The sequence below is a fragment of the Bidens hawaiensis genome, unplaced genomic scaffold (genome assembly GCF_021521415.1).
Source record: "Bidens hawaiensis isolate Kalapana, Puna unplaced genomic scaffold, B.hawaiensis_p1.1 tig00057753_1, whole genome shotgun sequence".
Lineage (NCBI taxonomy): Eukaryota > Viridiplantae > Streptophyta > Magnoliopsida > Asterales > Asteraceae > Bidens > Bidens hawaiensis.
In genome coordinates, this window is record NW_027500408.1 from 51,469 (window position 1) to 77,100 (window position 25,632).

General features: G+C 37.9%; 1 protein-coding gene and 1 pseudogene across 2 annotated transcripts; one reads left to right on the forward strand and one right to left on the reverse strand.

The window, feature by feature from the left end:
* Positions 1–347: 347 nt before the first annotated feature.
* LOC143602007 (protein RICE SALT SENSITIVE 3-like) lies at positions 348–7,532 on the forward strand. Its single transcript, XM_077079270.1, has 10 exons — positions 348–533; positions 686–739; positions 928–1,092; positions 1,455–1,560; positions 2,514–2,555; positions 2,651–2,707; positions 3,669–4,050; positions 6,651–6,728; positions 7,331–7,429; positions 7,513–7,532. The coding sequence occupies exons 1-10, from the start codon at positions 397–399 to the stop codon at positions 7,530–7,532; spliced, it is 1,140 nt and encodes a 379-aa protein (XP_076935385.1). The 5' UTR covers positions 348–396.
* Positions 7,533–7,860: 328 nt separating this feature from the next.
* LOC143602006 (threonine--tRNA ligase, mitochondrial 1-like) lies at positions 7,861–25,624 on the reverse strand (annotated as a pseudogene). Its single transcript, XR_013147754.1, has 20 exons — positions 25,427–25,624; positions 14,561–14,798; positions 13,719–13,778; positions 13,325–13,414; positions 13,078–13,152; positions 12,859–12,985; positions 12,693–12,784; positions 12,265–12,353; positions 11,943–12,039; positions 11,766–11,852; positions 11,427–11,511; positions 11,234–11,328; positions 10,764–10,796; positions 10,585–10,671; positions 10,289–10,381; positions 10,063–10,155; positions 9,760–9,981; positions 8,957–9,028; positions 8,653–8,724; positions 7,861–8,035 (listed from the first exon to the last, which is right to left on the reverse strand). The product of XR_013147754.1 is annotated as a threonine--tRNA ligase, mitochondrial 1-like (transcript).
* Between the last annotated feature and the right edge of the window lie 8 nt (positions 25,625–25,632).

Consider the following 25,632-nt stretch of genomic DNA (forward strand, 5'->3'; position numbering starts at 1 on the left):
ATGTCAAGCAAAATATGATGTAGAGGAAAAAAGACATAGTCATGACGAAAATAAATAAAAAACACAATGATCTGACCTGGTAAGTGGTAACGCAACATAAAGAAAGACTCCTTCAAAATTTCTAAAATCTAAAAGTTACAAATCAAAAAGTGAAAACCTAAAATTCAATATCATAGAGTTTATGACGAGACTATTTTAATGCCGCTACGACTTCCTAGTTTTAGAAGACAATTTAGTAATTTAAACTCAACCCTTATATATTTATAATATTATACTGGTTTTGGGAGACATTATATAAAGAGGTAAAAGAGGGTTTGGTTTAGTTTCACTTCTTAAAGAGAAAAAGGATAGATACAACTTTGTGTTTTAGAGAGAGAAAGTTGATATAGAGAGAGAATGGAGGAGCAACTAAACCGATCAACATTAACTCATCTCCTTCAACATACATTAAGAAGCTTTTGCATCCATGAAAACTCACAATGGATTTATGCTGTTTTTTGGAGAATCTTGCCTAGAAACTACCCTCCACCCAAGTAATCTATTTATTTTTGTATTTATTTTACTTTTTGTGAATGTTAAATGTAAATTAACTAAGCCCATAAAAATTTAAGTTATACAAATTATGCAATTCGTATCTCTATGCCTCTCATGTAGTTATGTTTTCTTAATTAATAATTAATTACAGATGGGATACTCAAGGAGGAGTATATGATAGGTCAAGAGGCAACAGAAGAAATTGGTATGTTAATATATAACTTAACATTTCTATTATAATCCAACTTGTCATATTACAACTTTTTATATAATGATTTGCATCAAAATTTATAACTTATTAATTCTTAGTAAACTATTTAGTTTAGTTTTTTTTTTATGTTTGAATTAATGAATAATTACTAATATTAATTATTACTATTTTTAAATAAATAGGATATTGGCATGGGAGGATGGTTTCTGTAATTTTGCAGCCTCAACCGGAGAGACAAGCTCGGCCGACTGTTCGCCATACGCAAACCACAAATACCAACAATACCTTGGCCTTCAACCGGAGCTTTTCTTCAAGATGTCCCATGAAATTTATAATTATGGTGAAGGGTATATTTCAGAATTTAATATTATACTTTATAATTATATATTTATACAGTTTATACCTAGCTAGCAATCTAGTTTCATGCCTTATTTATCAAGTAATTAGTTGGGTAAGTACTAACTAAACTAATATCATGTTTAAATGGTTATTTTCTATAAATAGTATGGTCAGTCGATTGGCAAAGTGAGAAGGCTAGATCGACGGTTTTTGATATGTTTTTGACATGTTTAATCTGGTTCAATCAAAACTTGCTTGTTTAGACATGTTGTGTCCATAAACAGTTAAGTATGTCTGATCCGGTTTTCAAAACATTGTATAAAACTTCGTCATGACACGTTGTTTAATTAATTGTTTTTTTTTCTTTCAGATTAATGGGTAAAGTTGCAGCAGATCATGGTCATAAGTGGATTTTTAAAGAGCCAATTGATCAAGAAATTAATATATTGTCTACTTGGAATAACTCAACAGACTCGGTAAGTAAAAAACCAAATTTTACTATTTATTTTATTATTGCTTAATTAATATTCAATATGTTGTGTGTGATTAAACTGCTTTAATTGATATGAAAACACTTTGTGGTTACAACTTAGATGTAAGAACTGAAGGAATATGGATTTTGTTGAGTGATTATAAAATATAAATCCATAATCTAATTTTGTGATTGTATTTAAGAAATGTCAGAGAGTTAATATTTCTTATAAATCCTCAATTATTTATTTCGTTTTTCTATTAAAAATCTTAAACATGAATTTTAAAATTTTAATATAAACTTGTACTAGTTTTGAAGCAGATTGATTATCAAGTTATTTCATATATACAAAAACCCAATCAATGATTTTTATTTTTGAAACAACGTTTTTTTTATTTTTCAGACAGTTTCAAGCACGTTTATAAGATTGTAAATAGTTAGAATTTATAATTATTTGTGTCAAAACTGTTCTGGTCAGATTTTAAATATTTCAACAAGTGCATAACGGTTCATGACTAAATTCCATCTGTATGATTGATAAACAGTTTAACCATTATTAAAACGAAAAAAATGTTTAAAAGCTTTAAATAAATAAAATACTAAAATGCACGGGTTAAAGATTATGATTTTCTTTTTTACTTAAAATAAGAACAATGATTAAATGTTCGCAATTTCATACGTACAAGTTTGCATATTTTAGTGAACTAAAATCTCAACTAATTTGTCTCTTACAACATATCATTACATGTTTATTTATAATGTTTTCTTTAGATGTGTAACAAACATATTATTTTCAATGTTAACATAATTATAAATTAATTTGTTCAGTATAACTGTAGCAGCATATATAGATGCTAATTAATGGAAATTATAAGGTCTTAAATAACACCTAGAATCCATTATATGAGTTTTTGTAAAAGTTAAGATTATTGTTTATGGTTTTTGCTTGAATTACAGTATCCTAGGACATGGGAGGCTCAATTTCACGCTGGTATAAAGGTATATATATCATGTATGTGCTCAATGTACAATACTTACATGGAGTTTACTATAAGCTATATTGATCTAAATATAAAGTTAAATGTTTATTTCAGACTATTGCTTTGGTTGCTGTTAAAGAAGGTGTTATTCAACTAGGATCCATTAACAAGGTTCTCTCTCTCCCCATCCATGTGTGTGCGCATGTATATATATATATATATATATATACTAGTTTTTATCCACCGTATTACGGGGGCTGTTTTAAATTATTCGTTTTTAATATTTATACATTTTTTTGGAGCTTAATTTTTTTATTGTAAGGAAATGTATAATATATTTAAAGTTTAATGATAAAAGGGTTTCACAAATAACTAATATGTTATAACTCGGTTTAAAAGTTACCTGAGTTTGGTGAGACCGAAGACCCGCTTATTTTTTTTACTTCCTTAATTATAAATAATATTTTTTTTTTAAATATAATATTTTTTAGTATATCCTATTTTATAGAATTTTCACATCAATAATCTGGTGAGAATAATTTTTAATTTAATGAGATGTTATAACCCGTTTAAGGAAAATCTAGGTTTGGTAAGACCCATACCCGTGTATTCGGGTCAAATGCATGAAAAGTCTCTATTTAAAAATTAAGCAAATCTGGTGACTCCAAAAAAAGGGGGAGCGACCACATCGCGACACGGAGGATTTTTATGTTTTCGTTTATATATATATATATATGTATGTATGTATGTATGATGTAATATATACAAAGAAGATTTTCATGCAAACCATGCGAAGTGAAGAAGAAAAAGCACGGTCGCATTTCGATAATATAATTATGTTGAATAGGGTAATTGCACTATATCATAAAATATAACTAGTGTAATAATGATACTACAATATTACAAATAGAGTGATTATTCTATTACACTATAATTTACAAGTAGCGAAATAAAATTACTCATTGGTTTATCTAGACTTTTATTTAATTATTTGTGCGTAAAAAAATATTTTGAAATAAGCAGTTTGAAGTTGGTTATCATGGTTATTACAAACATATATAAATAAAATTTTATAAGCAATCTCAAAACACAATGATATAATAGTAATATTATCATCTTTTTGTGTCAAAAGGTGATTGAAGACTTAAGCTATGTTGTGATGCTAAGAAAGAAATTGAGCTACATAGAGAGCATTCCAGGGGTATTATTACCACATCTATCATCCACATTGTACCCTTATAAATCACAAGGATACAATATCCCAGAAGTATGGCCTTTCCATGGTCGTGGAGACTGGCCCGACGATTACAATCAACCAATGAACATAGCTCCATCCATGAGAAGCCTTGAGGCTCTCTTATCAAAACTCCCTTTAGTTGTGCCAGTTTCTTCATCTTCGGTGGAAGCTCTGCCTCATTGTGAGACAGGACTGTCACCGGAGAAAGAATTGATGGAAGAGGAAGATGTGGAGATTAAAGAGGTGGGAGAGTGTAGTAGTTCTATGTCATCTTATGGTCACCATCAGCATTTTCAACATCATGATTCAAATGTAACAAGTTGCATGACCAATAATAGGTATTGATTAGGTAGATTAAGTTAAGTTAATTAATTAATGAATGAATAGAATCGGTTGTTTATGTATTAGTTTAATTAATTGTTAGTTAATCTTTTTATTATATACTTAGTCATTTAATATGAGACTAATTTTAAGTAAAGAACTGTGAGAACTATATAAAATATATATTATAACTACGGCAAATCAAACGGTTACATAACAATAAAACATTCTATTTTTCTTCTTTGTTGTATTGATTAGTACTATATACAAGTGATTATGCAATTCTTGTCTGTTGATTATACACTCTTTTCATAATCCATACTATCTTTGATTAACTGCACATTGTTAAGACGTTTAGATGTCTCTTATTGTTCACTATCCGGTGTTGTATCGGACTTATAAACAACCAGGGGAATCAAATTAAGTTCGTATTAGTTTTGCTTAACCACATGCAACTCCATGAACGCATATTGCGTAACTATTAACTCAATTAGTGATATGAATAAATGATAGTTGTTTGTAGAGGTGCCCTTCTGAATGAACCAAAACATAATATGTCAAGCCCAATTCATGATAATTTAATTTTTGCAAAGCCCAAGTTATAAATGGCCCATTTGGGTAAAATTCATTAAACTCCTGTAAATATAAGGCTCCATCAGAACCTAATGCATGTTCATCTTCCCCCACCAACCCCTCACCAAACAAAAAAAAAACCTCCCTATTATTACTTTACAACATAACTAATGGTGGAGATCCACGACCGCCTTTACCATATAGGGTGTTCGGCTGAGCTTTTCAAAGTTACGTATTTGATTTTCAAAAAACAAATAAATAAATATTATAAAAAAACTTTTAGGTTTTGCTTTTTGTTGTGTGTTAAAAAAAAATGGTTTTCAGCAAGAAATCCAAACTTTTTGTTTTACTTTTTGCTTTTATAATACCAAATTACAGATATACTCACCATTCTATTAACAGTAAAACTAGTAAATATACAAGATTGTCTTTTTGGTCGTTTTACCTACTTTTTGGTAACCACAAAAACTAATCCAAACGATACACATTTTCGCCAAAAGCCCTTTTGGAGTTAAATAAGCTTAGCCAAACACCATCTTAGAGATCAACATAATTGCTCCACGATAGTAAAGGACATATAGACTGCATCTCGTCTTCTCTTAACCAAAACCATAGAACATTTATGATTTATGTTGATCTTCTGATGGTCGGAAGTTGTTTATATATTTGCGCCATCTATGGGACCGACAATGAACGATACTTTGTTTTTCTCTAGATCTACATATATGTGTTCATATATTTGTCTTGGATATACGATTTTTCATATATTTGTTTCCCTATCTCTACACATGTCTCATGAAAGAATTGATGATCGTTGTAGAGGTACCTTTCCATATGAACAAAAACATAATATGTTATTTTTTGTATGATTAAATTTTCAAGTACAATTGAGCTACCTGAAAAATAAAAATTTTCAATTTTCTTAAAAAGATTTCAATTTTCCCAAAATTTCCGCGATGTCACACAGGTGACCGGGTTTGATCCTTTGCATCGACGATGTTTGATGACCGTTGATTTACATAAAACATTTAAAAACATGAACTTAACTATAATTTAAAGGTGAATTGAATTTTAAAAAACCCAACTTAATGCAGTTGGCCAGTAATAATCCCAACTTAAAAAATAGTTGTCACAGATCCCAACATTCACATTGTTTTCATTGGATCTCTGTTAAAAAGATTTAACGACGTTAAGTTTTTTTCAAACTTCAAATTGATTTTTTAGGGCTTTCGATCGGAATGAGGACACGAATCGATTGATGTAAAACTTACCTCGAAACAGTGCTCCAAACAGCTTGATTTTTGTTAATTAAAAGTTTACACGCTGGAATTAAAAGTTTACAAACGGTGCTCCATCAAAACTTAACTGCATTAAGTTGGGATTATTAAAATGCAATTTACCTGATTTAGAATATCAACTTAAAAGATAGTTACCCCCCCCCCCCCCCCCTTTAGATCTTCGGTTCAATGCTTCACCCAAACTAGGGTTGTCAACTCGGGTCTTATCGTATGTAACTGGTTAGAAACGACGCGCGTAACACAATTATCAAACAGGAATACGAACTAATGTATATGTCATTTCTTTAAGACACTTCTAAGTTTCATATATCAATAAGGAAAAATGGAGTCTAACCTACTAAAATTGCAATTATTTAAAAAATAAAAAAATCACATAGCGTGCTTTTTTGTTAACATGTTTTAGACATGTATTCCTGTAACTTCAAAATTCTTAATCATGTGATCGACCACTGATTCTCAGTCTCGATCATTAGATTCAGTTATTACTATCAACTCAAAAATTGTAGTTCGCATCAGAATGACAAAATATTATTTAGGTTAATGTGGATGTTGTAGATAACTTGTTGATTGTGACTTATTGATTGATTTGTTTGAATTAATTAGGTTTATATATCAATGTGCATAAACTATTACATGCAGTTTGATCTTCAATAATTTTGCTTCAATGTTAATGTTAATGTGATAGGTAACTTGATACCTGCAAAAGCAAAAGGAGGAGGTTTAGGTTCTTCAACTGAAATTGAAGTTCAACGAAGCGGGAATGGTAAAATTACGTTTACGTTTCGATTTGAAATGAATCGGATTCACTTTTGCATGTTCTTCAATGATTATGATTGATTTGTCTGGAATTCACTCCATTCACATTTGTTACTGACTGATTTTTGTAGAATTTATACTTCATTTGACTGAATATTATTGTATATTTGCTTCTCTAGGATTTATATTTATGACCGATCACTCCGTTCACATCTATTATTGATTGATTTGTCTAGAATTGATGCTTTGTAAAAGTTCTTCTCTAGGGATTAGGTTTATAATTTTGGAATGACATAATATTATTTAGCTATGGTATTATTTAATCAAATACTTTAATCGGATTGTTAGTTTGTTGATTTGGTTAATGTGGATATTGTAGATAACTAACTAGTTGATTGCGGCTTATTGATCGATTTGTCTATAATTTATACTTCATTTGACATTATTATTTTTAAGAGTTTAGGTTTGTAACTGATTAGCCTTAAACCTATATTTGGAGTGATAGAATATTATCTTATGTTATTATTTAATCAAATACTTCAACCGGATTGTTGTTTGTTAGCTGTTCCACCCTTTTTTAACTTATTTGGTTAACTACGAATGTTGTAGAGCCTGCTGCTGAGGTTGTGGAACCTGCTGCAGGGGAGAAAAAGAAGAAACGCAAGAAAAAGAAGAATAAGAAGGGAAACAAAGACGCAACCAATTCAGGTAATATAGTTAAACGGTACTCGAGATGTTTTCTTATTCCCAACAATAGTTTGTTTTTGATGAAATGCATTACGGCATAGAAGGCACAAGCTATGGCCCATGAGAATGTATTTGCGGGTCGTGAATCTGACAAAGGAGGCGCAAATGAAAAATCAGATGATAGTGAATAGTGCAACTTATGTTTGAAAACGAATAGGTACAGAAATGGGATTGAGAACCTAATATATGTGTGAATAAAGCTACTTGCTCTAAGTCTTTGGTTTACATGTTAATAGGTCTATTCTTAATGTGTGAAAAAATATGCTAACAGTTCATCAAATCATAACTACTATATTATAATAACATTCCACATACTAAATTTGCAAACTCCTGAATAACCAAACAATCATAAAATTTTGTGGCAACTGTTAAAAGATTTCACATTTTTAAATTAAACAAAATACAAAATACCAAATCATAACTTTTAAAAATCTATCATTCAAGCTTCCATATATGTATGTGGTGGCATTACTAATGAAAAGCTGCAACTTCTTCCTTGAAATGTTTGAGGAGATCCAGAATTGTCTTCACCGAATGTTCTTGCTTGTCTCTCACTCGCACGCTTACCTGCAAATAAATAATGTTCAACTCGTAAAGTCGTAATTATTTGTATAACTATTATATAAGATCCTTTCCCGAATGAATAAAGAAAATACTTTAATCCAAAATACCCTTTTACCCAAAATCCTTTTACCATAAGTATCGAAACTAGACACCATACCGGTACCAACTTTTCAAGTAATTTGGTATATTTTGTAACGTACCCCGCCAATATTTGGTAACATAAGTATTAGGTACCCACTTTTCCAGAAATTCAGTTCGCTTTTTTTGGTACCGATACCATATAAAGATTAGAATTTTGTAACAAGTATCGTACTGATAGATTGTGCACAGTATTCGGTACCCACTTTCGAGAAATTCGGTTTCGGTACCGATCTTATCCTTAAATAAATACCCTGGCTTCCATTTGTAAAAACAAGTTCTTTTAAACATTTAACAGTAACTCGGGATTTTTTGCGATAATACTTAGTTGGCCTAATACTTTCTATACATGAAAAACCAATGAATGGGTAGCCTTCACGTATAACATCACTAATAAAAACTACAAACTGTTTGCTTTTGGAGGGTATTTAGTCTACACATTAATATCCAGCTACATACTGTGACGAGAGGGAGATACATACCTTCCCATTATTGACTTCCTCTTCACCAACAACCAGTATGTAGTTGTATTGTGCCAACTGAGCTTCTCGTACCTACACCATTTAATAATAAAATCAAATTAATAATAATAATAGCAGCAATAAGTCAATAACAATGATCTTTTCATCGGCTTATTCAGTTTTGAAACAGCAACTAAGCTGCTTTGAGAGTGTTTGGCAGTTTAAAGTTGTGTATGTTAAAAAACAATGGAGAAAAATATATGTTTCACCTATAAGTAATCCCGAACACCCCCTAAATAGAGAGTGGAAAGAATTTCCAAAATACCTTTTTCTGGATTGTTCGATCAGATGAGTCAATGTCAACATAAAAGCCAGCTTCTTCAATCTGATCCTTCACCTGCCAAATTAATACAAAAAGATCGTCAATTCAAGAGAAATTGATTCAATAAAAAAAATTTAAATCAATTTTGTTAAATTTGAACATTAGCCATTAGACTTAAAATTTTGAAAAATAAAAACACAACAAAAAGTTGATTAAAAGTACGGGGGTTAAATCTTGCATAAAAAAATTTAGTAAAAATAAAGTGCAGTGACTTTATTGTTAAGCTTTAAAAGTTTAGGGGTTAATGCAAACAAAAAAATTCTAGGGCCGTATTTTAGAGATTAAAAGTGCATGGGACTTGTTCAGCAATCGCCCTTATAAAATTTCCGATTATGTTAAAAACATTAATGCTAACGTATTTAAAATTATAGTGACCTATTTAAATATTCAACAACCTGACACTTTTTGTCCTTCGTAAAATTTTTGAGTAACTAATGAGCTAAGCTGTTATTTATAACCAAAAAAACACTTACAATAATTTTAATCATTGAATAAAAGAATTTACTAGAGAGGTTGTATTAAGTGAAAAAAAAAATATTTTAGTCAACATTCAAGATGTTTGACCCATTGATAAAAAAAAACCACGACCCAAATGATCCGTTTATATGCAAAAAGGTAAGAAATGTGACATCTAGTAAAGAGAATAAAATGAATCAAAAATAAATATAACAGACTAAATAAATAAAAATATTCATTTTTTTAACTAATATTTTAACAATGATCGTTAATATTTTGCAATTAAGTACCTGTTGTCCGTAGGCTTGGGACTTGTCAGAAACAGGGCAAACAATTGCTTGACGGGGGCTAAGCCAAAAAGGCCACTTTCCCTTATAATGTTCCAAAAGAATAGCAAACATTCGTTCAACCGACCCCAAGATAGCTCTGTGTATCATAACGGGCCTCTCCCTTTTAGTCTCGTCTTCTGCCGAATAAGTTAAATTGAAACGTTGTGGAAGTTGGAAGTCCAACTATAGAAAATAATATCTAATATTAGAAATAAACTCTTATGAACAAATAAATATAACATATAATAATGTGTAAAAACGAACCTGCAAAGTTGCACATTGAAACTTTCTTTTCATTGCATCAGAAACTGATATATCAATTTTCGGCCCATAAAATGCCCCATCTGCTTCATTAATCTACCAAGAAATTTAAACTAGCAGGTTAGTTCATCGTAAAATATGTGTGTATATATACATATATAAGTATGTATGTATGTATTCGAGGAATTAGATTCTTAATTTCTTAGAATTAAAAATTTTGGTTTTTAACCTGCCATGGCTTCCCAAATTCATTCAATGCATCAGCAAGTGCTTTCTCAGCTTTATCCCATGTTTCCAGATCTCCAAGATATTTCTCTGGCCTCTACACATTACATAACCAAACAAATTTATATAAAATATAACATATCATGGTAACGTATACAGTTTAAAATTTGTGCTGATTTCTTTTAAGTTACGTCAATCAGTACGAAAAAAAGCCTATACATATGAACAATGGTAGTATTTTCGAAAATACAGAAATACACAATAAGCTATAAACAGTAAGATAGGATCAGATAAGCATACTGTTGATAGCTTTAGTTCAAAGGTGAACCCAAATATATCATAAGCATAGTTGATGAATTCAAGAACACTCTTCACTTCATCTTTTATCTGTTGTATATATCATTATATCATTAAAAAGGTCAAAAAAGTGTAAGAAGACGTTAACAAGTATTAAGTATTATGAGTAAATTCCATCTCACCTGGGATTCTCTACAGAAGATATGAGCATCATCCTAAGAGAAGAAAACATGATTAGATTGTAGAAATAACAGCTCGTGGTATCATACAATATCAAGTAACAAAAACATCAATATAGTGTAAATTTTATGTAGAGCGTCAACAACCAAGATACCAAAATGATGTAACACTATCCTTTATGTCAAACTCTCATTGAGATTTCGACACCTTTAAAATGAGTACCATATTAAATAATATTCAAAATACAAGTAACGACTAATTTATACAAAAGACATATTACTAAAACAAACTCACTGACACCCTTAATATAAATACCATATTAAATATGATTATAAAAAAATTGTATTCAATAAAAAGTGTGTTCATAACTAGCATTAACTTCTAAATATTTATTAAAAATAAACATTACCAGTTTTTAACTTTCACCAATATTTCACAAAAAATATCTAGTGTATAAAAACTATTGCATTACCTGCTGAAATCTTCGAACACGAGTCAGACCAGTCAATGCACCACTGGCTTCATTACGATGCAAAACTCCAAAGTCAGCTATACGAAGTGGAAGTTCTGCAGAATGAAGATGATGATAGCTTATAGTTTACATCAGTTTTAACAATAGTGTTAAAACAAAAACATATACTACAAATATAATCCAAAAAACTGACCCCTGTAAGAACGAACTCTGTTATCAAATATCAAGCAATGTCCTGGACAATTCATTGGCTTAAGCCCAAACTCTTGTTTTTCTATCTGCATAAAACATAATGTAACAACATGTAATTAACTAAACGACCATTCACCTTTTTCAAACACACGCTACTCCCTTAAGTTTGTTCATGGTCAGTGTAGTTAAGTACTGCTAGGACGATATGCGTGTATGCATGTGTGTATTTGAATAATATAGTATTTTAACCTCTTGTTCATCTCATAGTTTAAATACTTTTTTGTTTTTATAATATAACATGCATGAAAAATGACAATGTTATTAAACTTAGATGACTTACGTCAAAAACAAACATATTTTCCTTGTAATTAGCAGCATGTCCCGAGGTTTCCCACAGTTGCATGTTGTACATATTTGGTGTGGTAACCTGCAAAAGCAGTGGAACAATATGTTAAATTTTAGAACATCCATATTAAACAAAGTGTACACAAAGCAAAGATTAAGAAATAATAATCACCTCAAGATAACCTCTTTTACGGTACTCTGTGCGTATAAATGTCATTAGTTTCTCGGTTATTCGAGTACCATGGGGAAGAAAGAAACAACTTCCTGGGCTGAAACATATAAAAAGTTAAATTAAAGAATTTAAATATTTACAGGTTACTAGTGTGTCATATATGTTTGTAAAATATATATTATTTCAAAAACACTATATTCTTGTATAAAATAACTTTGGAGGTTTATTGCACGGAATACACTTTGAGCAACTTTCAAAGCGTTTCGAACAAATTAAACTATTTCTCACTAACTTCTAAAATAAAACCAGAATTGCAGCTTACCTGAGTGGATGGAAAAAGAAAAGTTCCTGCTTCTTGCCCAATTCTCTGTGGTCATATTTTTTGGCTTCTTCCAGCAGAGCAATGTATTCCTGAAACAATATTTTAAACGACTTTAAAACTTTGTGCTAACAGTATACTTTGTTTAATGACACGCTCATTTCTAAACAGTCAATTAGGCAACAAATCGACGACCTATGAAATGTCCCTATCTAGACTCATGCTGTTTCATGAAGTCTTCTTAAAAAAATATTAAAAGGTGCATATTTGTGCAAAAAGAATTTAAAATTGTAAATGAAAACAACATTTAAAGAGTTGCCACCTTACACGCCACATTTAGCCAGAAATATATCACCCAAAAATAAAAACACTTCATAAAGACTGATGCATTGACATATAATCCAACATTCAAGTGACGGAAACAAAAGAACCTTTAGACGCTTTTGGTCAGGATAAGATATCCCATAAACTCTTTGTAAGCTTTCACGGTCTTTGTTTCCCCTCCAGTAAGCTGCTGAAGCTTAATATTTATAAAAACAAATGTATGAGCATATATACAGACAAACTTATCTCTATACATCTTAACAAACATCACCTTTAAGCAAGCAATTGCCTTCACAAACGATGTATTTGGTATATGGGGTCCACGACAAAGATCAACTAATGGACCACACCTATAAACAGTGATCGTCTTGTCTTCAGGTAGGTCACTAATGATCTCAACCTGATAAAGACAATAATAAATTAAATCCAAAACGATGTGATGCAAAAATCAGTACCAAAAAAATCCCAAATATACTAGATAAAAATTATCACCTTAAACTTATTATCAGAAAACATCTCAAGAGCCTGCTTTCATGTTACTTCAATTCGTTCAAAAGGTTGTTTCTCCTGAAAAAAAATATATAACAGCATAATGTCTTGTAGTTTATGTTTTAAGCGATTTGATTTTACCCGTGTGATATATGAAACAACAAATATACGTATCAATATATCATATATATCAAACTAAAAATAAGCTATCTAATCAACTTCTATACAAATAAGATAAATTATAAAGTACCGTAACAGCCTTCTTCGCTTCAGAAACAATTTTATCAAAGTGATCATCATTTAATCCAAGATCACCATAGAAACCATCATAGTAGAAACCCTGTTACAACAACTCCATGAAATTACTACACAGACAGTTACATAAAATTACTAGATATAATAAACTTCAAGAACTAATATGGTTTTAGTAATATTTATAGTTAAAAACGCACCCATAAACAAAGTGAAAGCATGTTGCTAATTATTGCTATTTTCCCTTAAAAAAACTTGTGTTGAATTAAAAACAAGACAACTACACTAATTAAACAATCAACCTACACTATACAGTATCACATCTACAGCCCTAATAACTAAAGAACCATGAAATAAAACCAAGTATCCACATCAAAATGATAGAAACATACCTCTCCTCTTGTAGTACATGGCCCAATACATAATTTGCATCTATATGTTTGTTCTAGAGCCTGATAAAAAACACAAAACAATAAAAAAAATCACCACCAACTCTATAACCAAACCTGAATCCCCACTAGAGCTGTACACGAGCCAAACATTCCGGCGGGAAGTTTGTTTATGGTCGTTCATTTAATAAATGAACAATTCGTTAATAAATAAAATTTAGTAAACGAACAATTCGTTTAATAAATGAACAAACCTGAGCAAGAAATTCTGTTCGAATAACTAAATAAACAAACACGAACAAATGTCATGTTCGTTCAGTTGTGTTTTTTACGTTCGTTCGTTCAGTTGTGTTTTCTACGTTCGCTAATGGTTGTTCATTGAAGATTTATAATAACTTTTCAATTGTTTTTATAATCTTACCATATACATTAAGCAAAATTATTAACTATAAAACAAATATGTGTGTGCGCGCGCGTGTGTGTTATATGAGTATTATTTGATTTATTTATACGTAAATTAGCATATGAATAGGAATGTTAAAACACCAACACAAACTAGGTAGCCAAGCCAAACCGTTGACACTAACCATTATCGGTTAACCAAATTAAATAAACATTGTTTGTGCTCATTTGTGCGTGTTCGTTTGCGTTCGTGAACCATTCGCGAACAAATTCATTTTCTTAATGAACAAACACGAACAAGAAACTTCGTTCGTTAGGTGTTCGTAAATTATTCACTTGTCCAACAAAAGCTCAACAAACAAACAAGAACAAGCCAACAAGGCCATGTTCGATTCGGTTCGTTTACATCCCTAGAACCACAACTAATTCACTAAATTCATTACCTGCCCAAGGATATGAGCACTAGAATGCCAGAAAGTATCACGACCCTCATCACTATCAAAAGTAAATATCTTAAGCTGGCAATCACTTTCCAAGGGCCTTGACATGTCCCACAAAACACCATCCACCTGAGAAATCAAAGCATTTGATGCCAAACTCTTTGACAACTCCTTAGCTATATCAAAAGGAGTTGTTTCCCACTTCTTTCCCTCCTTCACAGTCCCATCCGGTAATGTAACCCTACAAACAAAAATAATATAATTTTAAAAAGACTTTATACTAATAATTAAAAAAACAACTATTTTACGCACACCAGGTGTAACAGAACTCTAAAATTAAAAGAATAATATTAACAAGACTTTAATAATCCAAACTATCATGTATTAACCTATCTCCTATTGGCAAATAATAATCCATACTTACACTTCGACCGATAACAATCTTAACTTTAAATTTTGTTACCAAGGGCAATCCTAGTAGCATAATCATCATAGATTTTACACTCGAATTACACTTATTTATACCCGAGATTCGTTAATACGTATCTCCATTTTCGTTCATAACCACTATTGTGAAACAAATCAAGTGAAAATCAATGATAATTTTGCTACAAGGATGCAACTAAAACTAAAGTTGGCATTTTTATTGATTAAAATGGTAAGTATGATATATTATTGACCAATAAGCGGTAATTATAATTACTAAAAACCAATGATCCTAATAATAATAAAAAATTTTAAAAAAAAAAACACATTTAGTTTAAGCACGAGTCAAACCAGAGTGTATTCAAGCTCGAGCTCAAAATTAAATGACGGCTGGAGCTCAAGTTTGAAGTAAAATGAGCCTATGACCGAGCCAACGAGCCAAGCCATGACCAAAACCAAGCTTAGGTCGAGCTCAGCTAAGCTCGAGTTTCACGTAAAACGAGCCTATGGTCGAAAGATCAAGCCAACTAGCCAAGCCATGACCCAAGCTGAGCTTGGGTCAAGCATGGCTCGGTTACCAAAACTTGCCAACTCAGCTAAGGTCGTTTCAAATCAAGTTCCTTTAGCTAGTTTTTTTATTCGAGCTTTTATCAAGCGACCCACGAACCCGATCTTGACAAAATAATAATAATAATAATAATAATAATAATAATAATAAAGATGTTAATAATAATAATCAGCCCAGGTGTAACTGAACAACAACCATATGAAGAAACACTAACCGTACCCCGGGCAGATTACGGGTAACCTGGGGGTTAGATAGATGTTTCCCACGAGGGGTTAGACCCAGAGAAGATGGTTCTGATAACCTGCAAAACAGACACCGTGAGCTTGTCACTGAGAAGGGGGGGTTCCTCCTTGTGACCACCCTCCGGCGTGAGAATCAGACTAGATTGCTCTTTAAATATAAATGTATATTAAGAGATTGCTAGAGCAGATATCAGGTATAATATGATGATAATATGGTAAGATATGATAAGATGAGATGGTCATACCATTTGTGGTATTTATAGCCGAAGGTAGGTTTCCAAGGAGGTGTGGCCGGCTGCAATAGTAATCCTGTTCAACCAACAGTGGCATACGCACGTGCCCTGCTGGTAGTTGGTGGGTAGGCAGCGGCTGATAGTGACCAGGCCTGCTGTATACTATTCCTTTTCCACCAACTGCCGGCTATGCACGTAGTATGACAGGAGTTGGTGAGTAGGCAGCGGCTAATAGTGACATACAGTACAGGAGCATGCTGCTCGCCATACTGTTGTCAATAAGCTGTCGTATCTTTAGTCAGATCTTTTGCCCATACCTCGTCAGGTACAGTACAGAAGATCTTCCTGTATCGTACGGACTGGCTTATTTGGGCGGGAGTATTCCCCCTCCCGCCACTGTGCGGGATTGTTCCCGGCTTTGCTCATTCCTTCAGGTGACAGTGAATGATTGAGAGCTAAGTGCCTTGTGCGTGTAGCCTTGCTGCGCGGGTGGCCTTCCCTGATGGCTTGTATCCGAAGCTGCGGGAACAGGCGGAGTCCTTCACCATCGGGAGGCATTTCCTGCGGGAACAGCTTGCGTACTGCGCGTAAGGACGTCACGTCTCTGAGCATGGTTGGTCCTGCGGATCCAGTTGGTTTCTGCGCAGACGTCCCTCTTCAAGGTGAGTCTTGCGGGTCCAACTGGGCTCTGCTGGGACCTACCTCTTCAAGTCCCCCCAGTCCAATGTTCTTCTCATGAGTGTTTAATAAAGTGAGGTGAACTTTTGGACTTAAGCAAAGGGTTTTGAAAAGGGTTTTTTAAGGTTTTCCATGGGGATTCTTCCCGCGGAAGTCCTTGTCACTTGCAGAAATTCCCGAATTTCCTGCTTCATCTTTGGGTATGATGCGGGTAGGTCTGTAACCTCCTCGCAAGTCAGGAGCGTTGAGTCCCACTTGTGTGGATTCTCCATAAGGTTTTGGTAGTTTTGAACATAGTGATCAATTATGTTGAAACCACCAATTCCATCCTGGAGCTTCAAACAACATAGTTCTCGACGTTCCCGCTATGCGGGGATGTTATTTCCGTTTCCGCAAGCATTGCCCAGAAGATCCTTCTTGGTTTCAATTCCCAGCGGAGCGCTAGGTATGTGAAGGGTTTTGCCTTAACACTGTACCCGCGCTCGTCTTACGGTTACTTTACTTCCAAGGTATTCCTGGCGTCAATTCCCTGCGGGTGCTAGGTATGTGAAGGGTTTTGCCTTAACACTGTACCCGCACCCGTCTTATAGTTACTTGGTTGCCGAGGTATACTTGGCTTCAATTCCCTGCGGGTGCTAGGTTTGTGAAGGGTTTTGCCTTAACACTGTACCCGCATCCGTCTTACGGTTACTTGGTTGCCAAGGTTTTCTTGGCTTCAATTCCCTGCGGGTGCTAGGTATGTGAAGGGTTTTGCCTTGACACTGTACCCGCATCCGTCTTACGGTTACTTGGTTGCCAAGTTATTCTTGGCTTCAATTCCCTGCGGGTGCTAGGTATGTGAAGGGTTTTGCCTTAACACTGTACCCGCATCCGTCTGACGGTTACTTGGTTGCCAAGTTATTCTTGGCTTCAATTCCCTGCGGGTGCTAGGTATGTAAAGGGTTTTGCCTTAACACTATACCCGCATCCGTCTTACGGTTACTTGGTTGCCAAGTTATTCTTGGCTTCAATTCCCTGCGGGTGCTAGGTATGTGAAGGGGTTTGCCTTAACACTGTACCCGCATCCGTCTTACGGTTACTTGGTTGCCAAGGTAAGGGGTATTTTCCCGCTTACTTTTGAATCTTTTTGAATTTTGAATTTTGAAATTCGAAGAGTTGGTGAAAGGATAAGAACAGTCCAAACCTCTGAAACGTCGTGCGACGGTTTCTTCTGACTGTGTCAGGACGTGCAGGAAGTTATGGTGACGTGACAGTACATGGTCATTCCAGACGCTTTTTCAGGCGCGTGGGCGCGATTTTTCGGGCGCGTGGCCGCGAAATTAATGGTACGCGTCCTGTCAACAGCTGTTGCCAGCTTGCTTTTTGCCACGTGTCATAGTTTCATTGCACCTTCGATTTCTCTCTCTTCCGCATTAAATGCATCGCATTAATTGCGATTAGTATATAAAGGGGGAGAGGGTTCTTTGTAATCCACACTTTCACCCTTCTCTTCATCTTCTAAGCGATTTCCGGCGAATACTCACCTTTTCAGGCAAGCATTCTCTTGAAATCGCTTTCTTCTTTCTCTTGCAAGATGTCGTCTCGTGATCTCGAGTCTACAGCCGATGACAAGAGTACTGCTAGCGAGTGCCAGTGTGCTCTGCCTGTCGATCTGTACCAGTACGTTGTCAGGAAGTTCATGCTCGAGTCTCTCGAGCCTGAGTTTCCTGAACCACGTCAGACTGTGTACGATGCCCCCAGAGGCAAGATCGGGGTATATGCTGCATCCTTTGTCTATGGGAATCTTAGGTTCCCACTGACAAAGTTTGTTTACCGTGTCCTTGAGAGGCACGGTGTGCACCTGACCGAGGTGCATCCGATGGCGATTGCCAAGGTTCGCCACTTCGAGTGGGTGTGCCGGATTCTGGGCATTGAGCCCTATGTTGACCGCCTGATGACCTTCTACACTTGGAGGTGCATCCAGGGGTGGTATACCCTGATAACCCGAATCAAGGGTTTAAAGATTTGCGCAACCGAGCGCAGTCTTCGCGCGTGGAAGCGGGAGTTCTTCTACATCTCCGCTCGCGCCATCCCCCTTGCCATGAAGTTTAAGAATGGGCAAGCTCTCCCAAGCCTTCACACCTCCAACTACCAGGAGGCGGAATGGTTCTCGAAGATATCTCGGGTCCAATCTCCGGTTTACCGGTTTGCGGAGTCTGGGATGGTGATGCTGGGGATGAGCCGGGTGTGGAAGGCTGCCGATGCGCAAAAGATCCCAATCGTCCTCGAATACGGTTCGAACTCTGTTCCTTACGGTATGCTTTGTTTCCTTTTTTTGATTTAGAATTTCTTCTAACTTCTTTCCTGTTTATTTCAGAGGGGAACGACTTGAAGTCGCTCCTGTACCCGCGGGAGGCTGATGGCCCCGCTCGGATGGGTACTCGCGCTCTAGACGAGAACGAGTTGCCCATCCTAGAACAAACGGCGGATCGGTTCGTGGAGGTCTACCCGTTAGGCCACGAGATCCTTAGCGCCAGGCGGCCAGGTAAGGCGCTATTCGACCCTCGACCCCTCAATGTTGAAACCTCTGCTGGAATTCCTTTAATCGTATGTTCTGATGAGGAATCCGCAGATGGTCCTCCGTTGGTGCGGAAGAAGAAGGCTGCCGGCGGGAAGGGGAAGGAGAAGGTGGCCTCCACTGCCGATCCAGCGCCTCGGTCTGATTCGGAGACCGAGAGCGAAGAGGTGGCGGGGAATCCCGGTGGTGATAAGACCACCGCTCCGGAGGCTGCGACTGTCACCTCCGGAGAGCCCAAGAAGACGACGGTGACCGGCGCAAAGAGGCCGGCTCCATCGGGTTCGTCCCCGCCTCTCCGTACCTTTAGGCTCAAGAAAACCCGTAAGTACAAACTTCCTTTATCTTCAGCTTCATAGTTTAATATCGTTAACACTTATCTTCTTTACGCAGGCGTGGATGTTGACGCATTCCAGGGTGGAGCGCAGAGGAGTACCTCTCCGCCAATGACGGTAGGCTTGGTCAGCCTACCTGAGGCGACGACCCAGGCGCCTGCGCCTGCTTCCGCTGGTTCAGTTGCTCACTCCTTTGAGCCGACTGTTCCAGCTGTGATGACGTCACCGCCGGCTGTGAGTGCTATTTTTACAGCATCTTTCACCGAGCCGGCGGTTACTTTTGCTGCGGATTCCGCGGCGGCGACCGCGGCCGCTGCTACCATGCCCCCGTCATCGGCAACGACGGCCGATCCATCAGGTACGCATGGGGCTTCTCGCCAATCTCTGCCACCTTCCCATCTGCCTGACCTCTTGGATGGATTTCCCTTGGGTTCAGGTGATGGGTTCGGCGGCTATCGGCCTGTTATTCACCCTACAGGTGCGTAGGGTTCTTTTGGCCTATTTTATATATATATATATTTTTTTTATATCATCTTTTCCTAACTGCTTTATGTTTTTTGCAGTGTCGGATTCCAATGAAGTGTATGTTCCACGATGGAACATTCGCCTAGGAACAACCCTTCGCACCCCTGTGGAGTGCGTGGAGTGGGCTCGTCACGCTGCTCCTAGTGGTGCGTTGGGGGAAGCCATGGCTAGCTACCAGGAGGGTAGGCTAAGCAATGAGCTTCGGGTTCTCCTGGCCCGGATGCAGCCGCGCGTCAAGCTGCTTTGTCGTGAAAACGACAAGTTAAAAGCAGCTCGCGTTAAAGAAGTAGCTCAGGCGCGGGCTGTCCGGGAGGAGAACCAAAAACTTACCGCAGTGGCTGCGGAGAAGGAGAAGGCCTTCAAGGCCCTCGAGGTTGAAGTTCAGGCCCGGCTCGAGGCCCGTTCCAAGGCTGCCCAAGCTGTTAATGAACAGCTTCGGCTGGCTAAGGAAACTGCAAGGAACGCAACCGAGAGGGCCACCAAGGCTGAAGCTGTTGCTGAGCCTCTACGCGTGGAGAATGAGGAGCTTAAAGCCAAATTAGAGGCTCTCCAGCAGGCTCATGATGCCTTGGCGATGGAAGACGCCAAAAAGCTCCAAGAAATCCTGGACCAGAGGGGGGTGCTTGACCATGCTGAGCGTAAGCTAAAGGGCGTCGAAGAGGCTGCGGCTAAAGAAGTGTTGCTTGCCAACCTCAACAAGAGTGAAGCCGATCGCGCCCGTAACGAAGCTCAAGCTGCCCTCCAAGAAGCCCTGGTTGCCAAGGAATGGCTTCTTCGAGAAGCGTTGTCTCAGGTAAGCTTTTCTTGTCTTTACGCTTTTCTTTGTAAATAGAAAAGGTTCTGACACTTGTATATTTTCTTTTGTAGGTTGTGCATCGAGTCTTTGCTGAGACGTCGTATGACGATGCTATGAGCGCAGCCCTCAACGCTTCTCACGAGGATGGGGAAAAGGCCGGCTTCCTGCTTGGTCTAGGGTTCGTTGAGAAAGGCACCCCCCTTCCAACTTCCCTTTATTCGATGTAGATACTGAAGCTGTATACGACCAAGCAGTGAATCAATATGCCGCCTTCCCGCATCCGGTGGTGGAGAAGGTAAACGAAGTTGCTGCTGCTGATGATGGGCTAGCTATCCTTAAAGCTTTCCTTGAACTGCCACGCTCTACTGATGGTGCTGGTCCAAGTGGAAGTGGCCCTGAAGCCTGATCCTGAAGATCCCTTCCCACTGCTAGGATAGATTTAGCTTGTATAGATTTATTTTCTTGTCGGCGGGTAGTTACCCGGCCATTCTTGTAATGAATCATTGTGAAATATAAATCTTTGTGCGGGTAAGACCGCTATTTTCTTTGGATTCCTTGCTTTATAAACGTTATATGACTTGTATACTTTTAAATTAGCAATTTTCCAAGTGTTTAGAATAAGTTAACCTTTGAACGTGGTAGATAATAGGTTGAAGTTTCGCTTCCTCTTTCGTGATTGTGCGGGTAGGACCGTCACTTGCACTTAGGATGGCTAAACTTTACCTATATCTGACCTGCGTGTAGGTTTTCTTCATCTTTCTTGAAATTTCTAAGTCTAGGATAAGTTAACCTTTGAACGTGGCAGATAATAGGTGTGAAGTTTTGCTTCCTCTTTCGTGATTGTGCGGGTAGGACCGTCACTTGCACTTAGTAGGATGGCTAAACTTTACCTATATCTGACCTGCGTGTAGGTTTTCCTCATCTTTTCTGAGGATAAGTTAACCTTTGAACGTGGTAGATAGTAGGTGTGAAGTTTTGCTTCCTCTTTCGTGATTGTGCGGGTAGGACCGTCACTTGCACTTAGTAGGATGGCTAAACTTTACCTATATCTGACCTGCGTGTAGGTTTTCCTCATCCTTTTGTTAGAAATTTTCTTGAATAAGTTAACCGTTCGACGCGCGGTTGTCAATAGGTTAGTGTTCAGTTTCCTCTATCATGATTCATGCGGATAGACCGGCACTTTCATTTAATAGGATGACTGAACTTTTCCCCTTCAACTGACCTGCGTGAAGGATTGCCGTTTTTTGGGTTTATGCGGGTTTTGCCGCCTTCCCAATGCAACGACTTTCCACGTAATTATGCGGTGAAAACCGGCATATTAGTGTTGAATGAATTAACCGTTCGACGCGCGGTTGTTAATAGGTTAGTGTTCAGTTTCCTCTTATCATGATTCATGCGGATAGACCGGCACTTTCATTTATTGGGATGACTGAACTTTTCCCCTTCAACTGACCTGCGTGAAGGTTTGCCGTTTTTTGGGTTTATGCGGGTTTTGCCGCCTTCCCCATGCAACGACTTTTCACGTAATTATGCGGTGAAAACCGGCATATCCGTGTTGATAGTTCATAAAAGTATAAATGTAAAATCATCAGCGTCGATGTTTTAAGGAGAATCATTTCCATTAGAAGTGGCTCTTGGCCTTTTCTTTACAAATTTGGAATTGATTTACATGCAAACTGTGTAAATGAGCTCCCTTCCATGTTGTTGGGATGGGAGTGCCATCGAGCCGATACGCACCTGGTTCGGGATCTCGTTCTTTACGCAGCATGTAGTCTCCATATTTGAAGCTGGAATTTTATTCGTGTTTTCCCCAGCTGGGGTTCTACACGCATCAGCCTGCTCAGCGTTCATTGCGCCACGAGGTGCGCGAGCGTCCCATCTCTGACAAATGCTTCGACCATGTCCTTTACGTCTATGCATTCTTCAGTGTTGTGGCCTTTTGTCCTGTGAAAGTCACAGTATTTGCTCCGATCAGCATTGTGACGATGTCGGATTATTTGAGGCTTTGGCCATGGGAGCTCCTCGGTGGCGAATATCTCGGTGACGCTTTTGGTGAGCGGCGTCCATCTGGAGTTCTTGTTTGACTGTACGTTATCCCTTCCGCCCAACCGATTTTGCAAGCCGGATGAGGTGTCAAAGTTTACCCTTGACTGCCAAATGCCTAGCTTTCGCTTTTTTGTTTAATCGGGCGGTAAGGACGTTGTCTTCCCTTGTTTTCTGGGTGTAGAGGTTTGTGCTCTGTGGGAGATCTCTACCCAGTTGCTTCTTCGTTTCCGCAAAGCGTTTTGCTGCTGTCATGATGGCATCCCATGTGGATGGCATGCCATCTTTACCCGTTAAGGTGCGGATGAGCTCTGGGTCGTTCGCGCCCTGGATGAAAGCAGCGCGAACAAGATCTTCGCTAATGTTACCCAGACTTAGCTTCTTCGAGTTGAAGCGAGTGATGAAGTCTAGCAAAGATTCATCTTTCTCTCGAATGCATTTGAGGATTGTCCATTGCTCCTCGGTATACTTTCTTTGCTGGCTAAAGTGTTGGCTAAACTTCTGTTGGAAGTCTGCCCAGTCGTAGATGTGGTTGACCGGTAGACGATCGAACCACGCTCTAGCAGCCCCAACAAGCGTCATTTGGAACATGTAACACCACGTAGGTTCCGTCCAACTACTGACGGTTGCCCCCGCTATGAATCTGTTCAAATGATCATCTGGGTCAGATATACCATCATATGTGCCTATGCTTGACATTTGTTTGGCACTTTTTGGGGCGATTGCTTCCGCAATGTCCCTTGCAAATTTGGACGTTCCCGCATTTGCAACGTTTGGTCTGAATGTTTTAGAGAAGTCTCGTGGACTTCCACCTGTGCTTTTTGGTTTGAAGGCTTGTCCAAAATGCCTTCTCGGTTGGGAGTCCGTTTCCTTACGCTTCCCTTTTGCCCTATGGCGAGGGTTCGCGTCGGAGTCGGATTCCTCCGAGTCATTGTCCAAGTATTCTTCGAATTCGTCGGCCTGTTGGACGGAACGCAAGCGTTCGTCCAACTCAGCTTGGAATTCCTTTTGACGTGCCTCCGCCCATGCCTTAACTTCATCGAGAGTTTGGCGGGGGAGTCTTGTTCGTTTTTCAAACTGGGTATCGGTGAATCCCAGTGGGCGATTATTTACTGCACTTGCCCCAGCTTGGGTAACTGGGGTAGTGTTCGTAAAATTTACTTCACTTGCCCCGGCTTGGGTAACCGGGGTAGTGTTTGTAAAAACTGTGTTGCCGGTATTCCCTCCAGTAGCTGGGGTTGTGGTTACCGGAGTTTCTTTAACCATCTTTCTAGAAGTTTGAAAAAACTGGAGAAAAATGAAGTTCTAGCTTTATGCACGGATGGCGCCAATGAAGAAACACTAACCGTACCCCGGGCAGATTACGGGTAACCTGGGGGTTAGATAGATGTTTCCCACGAGGGGTTAGACCCAGAGAAGATGGTTCTGATAACCTGCAAAACAGACACCGTGAGCTTGTCACTGAGAAGGGGGGGTTCCTCCTTGTGACCACCCTCCGGCGTGAGAATCAGACTAGATTGCTCTTTAAATATAAATGTATATTAAGAGATTGCTAGAGCAGATATCAGGTGTAATATGATGATAATATGGTAAGATATGATAAGATGAGATGGTCATACCATTTGTGGTATTTATAGCCGAAGGTAGGTTTCCAAGGAGGTGTGGCCGGCTGCAATAGTAATCCTGTTCAACCAACAGTGGCCTACGCACGTGCCCTGCTGGTAGTTGGTGGGTAGGCAGCGGCTGATAGTGACCAGGCCTGCTGTATACTATTCCTTTTCCACCAACTGCCGGCTATGCACGTGGTATGACAGGAGTTGGTGAGTAGGCAGCGGCTAATAGCGACATACAGTACAGGAGCATGCTGCTCGCCATACTGTTGTCAATAAGCTGTCGTATCTTTAGTCAGATCTTTTGCCCATACCTCGTCAGGTACAGTACAGAAGATCTTCCTGTATCGTACGGACTGGCTTATTTGGGCGGGAGTATTCCCCCTCCCGCCACTGTGCGGGATTGTTCCCGGCTTTGCTCATTCCTTCAGGTGACAGTGAATGATTGAGAGCTAAGTGCCTTGTGCGTGTAGCCTTGCTGCGCGGGTGGCCTTCCCTGATGGCTTGTATCTGAAGCTGCGGGAACAGGCGGAGTCCTTCACCATCGGGAGGCATTTCCTGCGGGAACAGCTTGCGTACTGCGCGTAAGAACGTCACGTCTCTGAGCATGGTTGGTCCTGCGGATCCAGTTTGTTTCTGCGCAGACGTCCCTCTTCAAGGTGAGTCTTGCGGGTCCAACTGGGCTCTGCTGGGACCTACCTCTTCACCATCATAATGATAATAATAATTATAATAATAACAACAACAACAACAACAAAAATGTTAATAATAATTAAGAAAAAAAAAACCCGCAACAAAAATGCTTAACAGACCAAACCAGTCAATATTATTGGTCAAAAAGTCAGCTTTCAAAACTTACTTAATTGGGTCACCAGAAACAGCTTTCAGATTGGCAATTTGTTCCAATTTGATGGACTCAAACAGCTGGATTCTTTTGGGTATTACTGATTTAAGATAAGCTTCATCTTTAGCAATTGAAAGAGTGGATTTGGGTGCAGCGTTTGCAGCTTTACCCATCGGTGTGTGCAGGCGGCGGATGACAGTGGTTATTGGCGGAGTACGGCG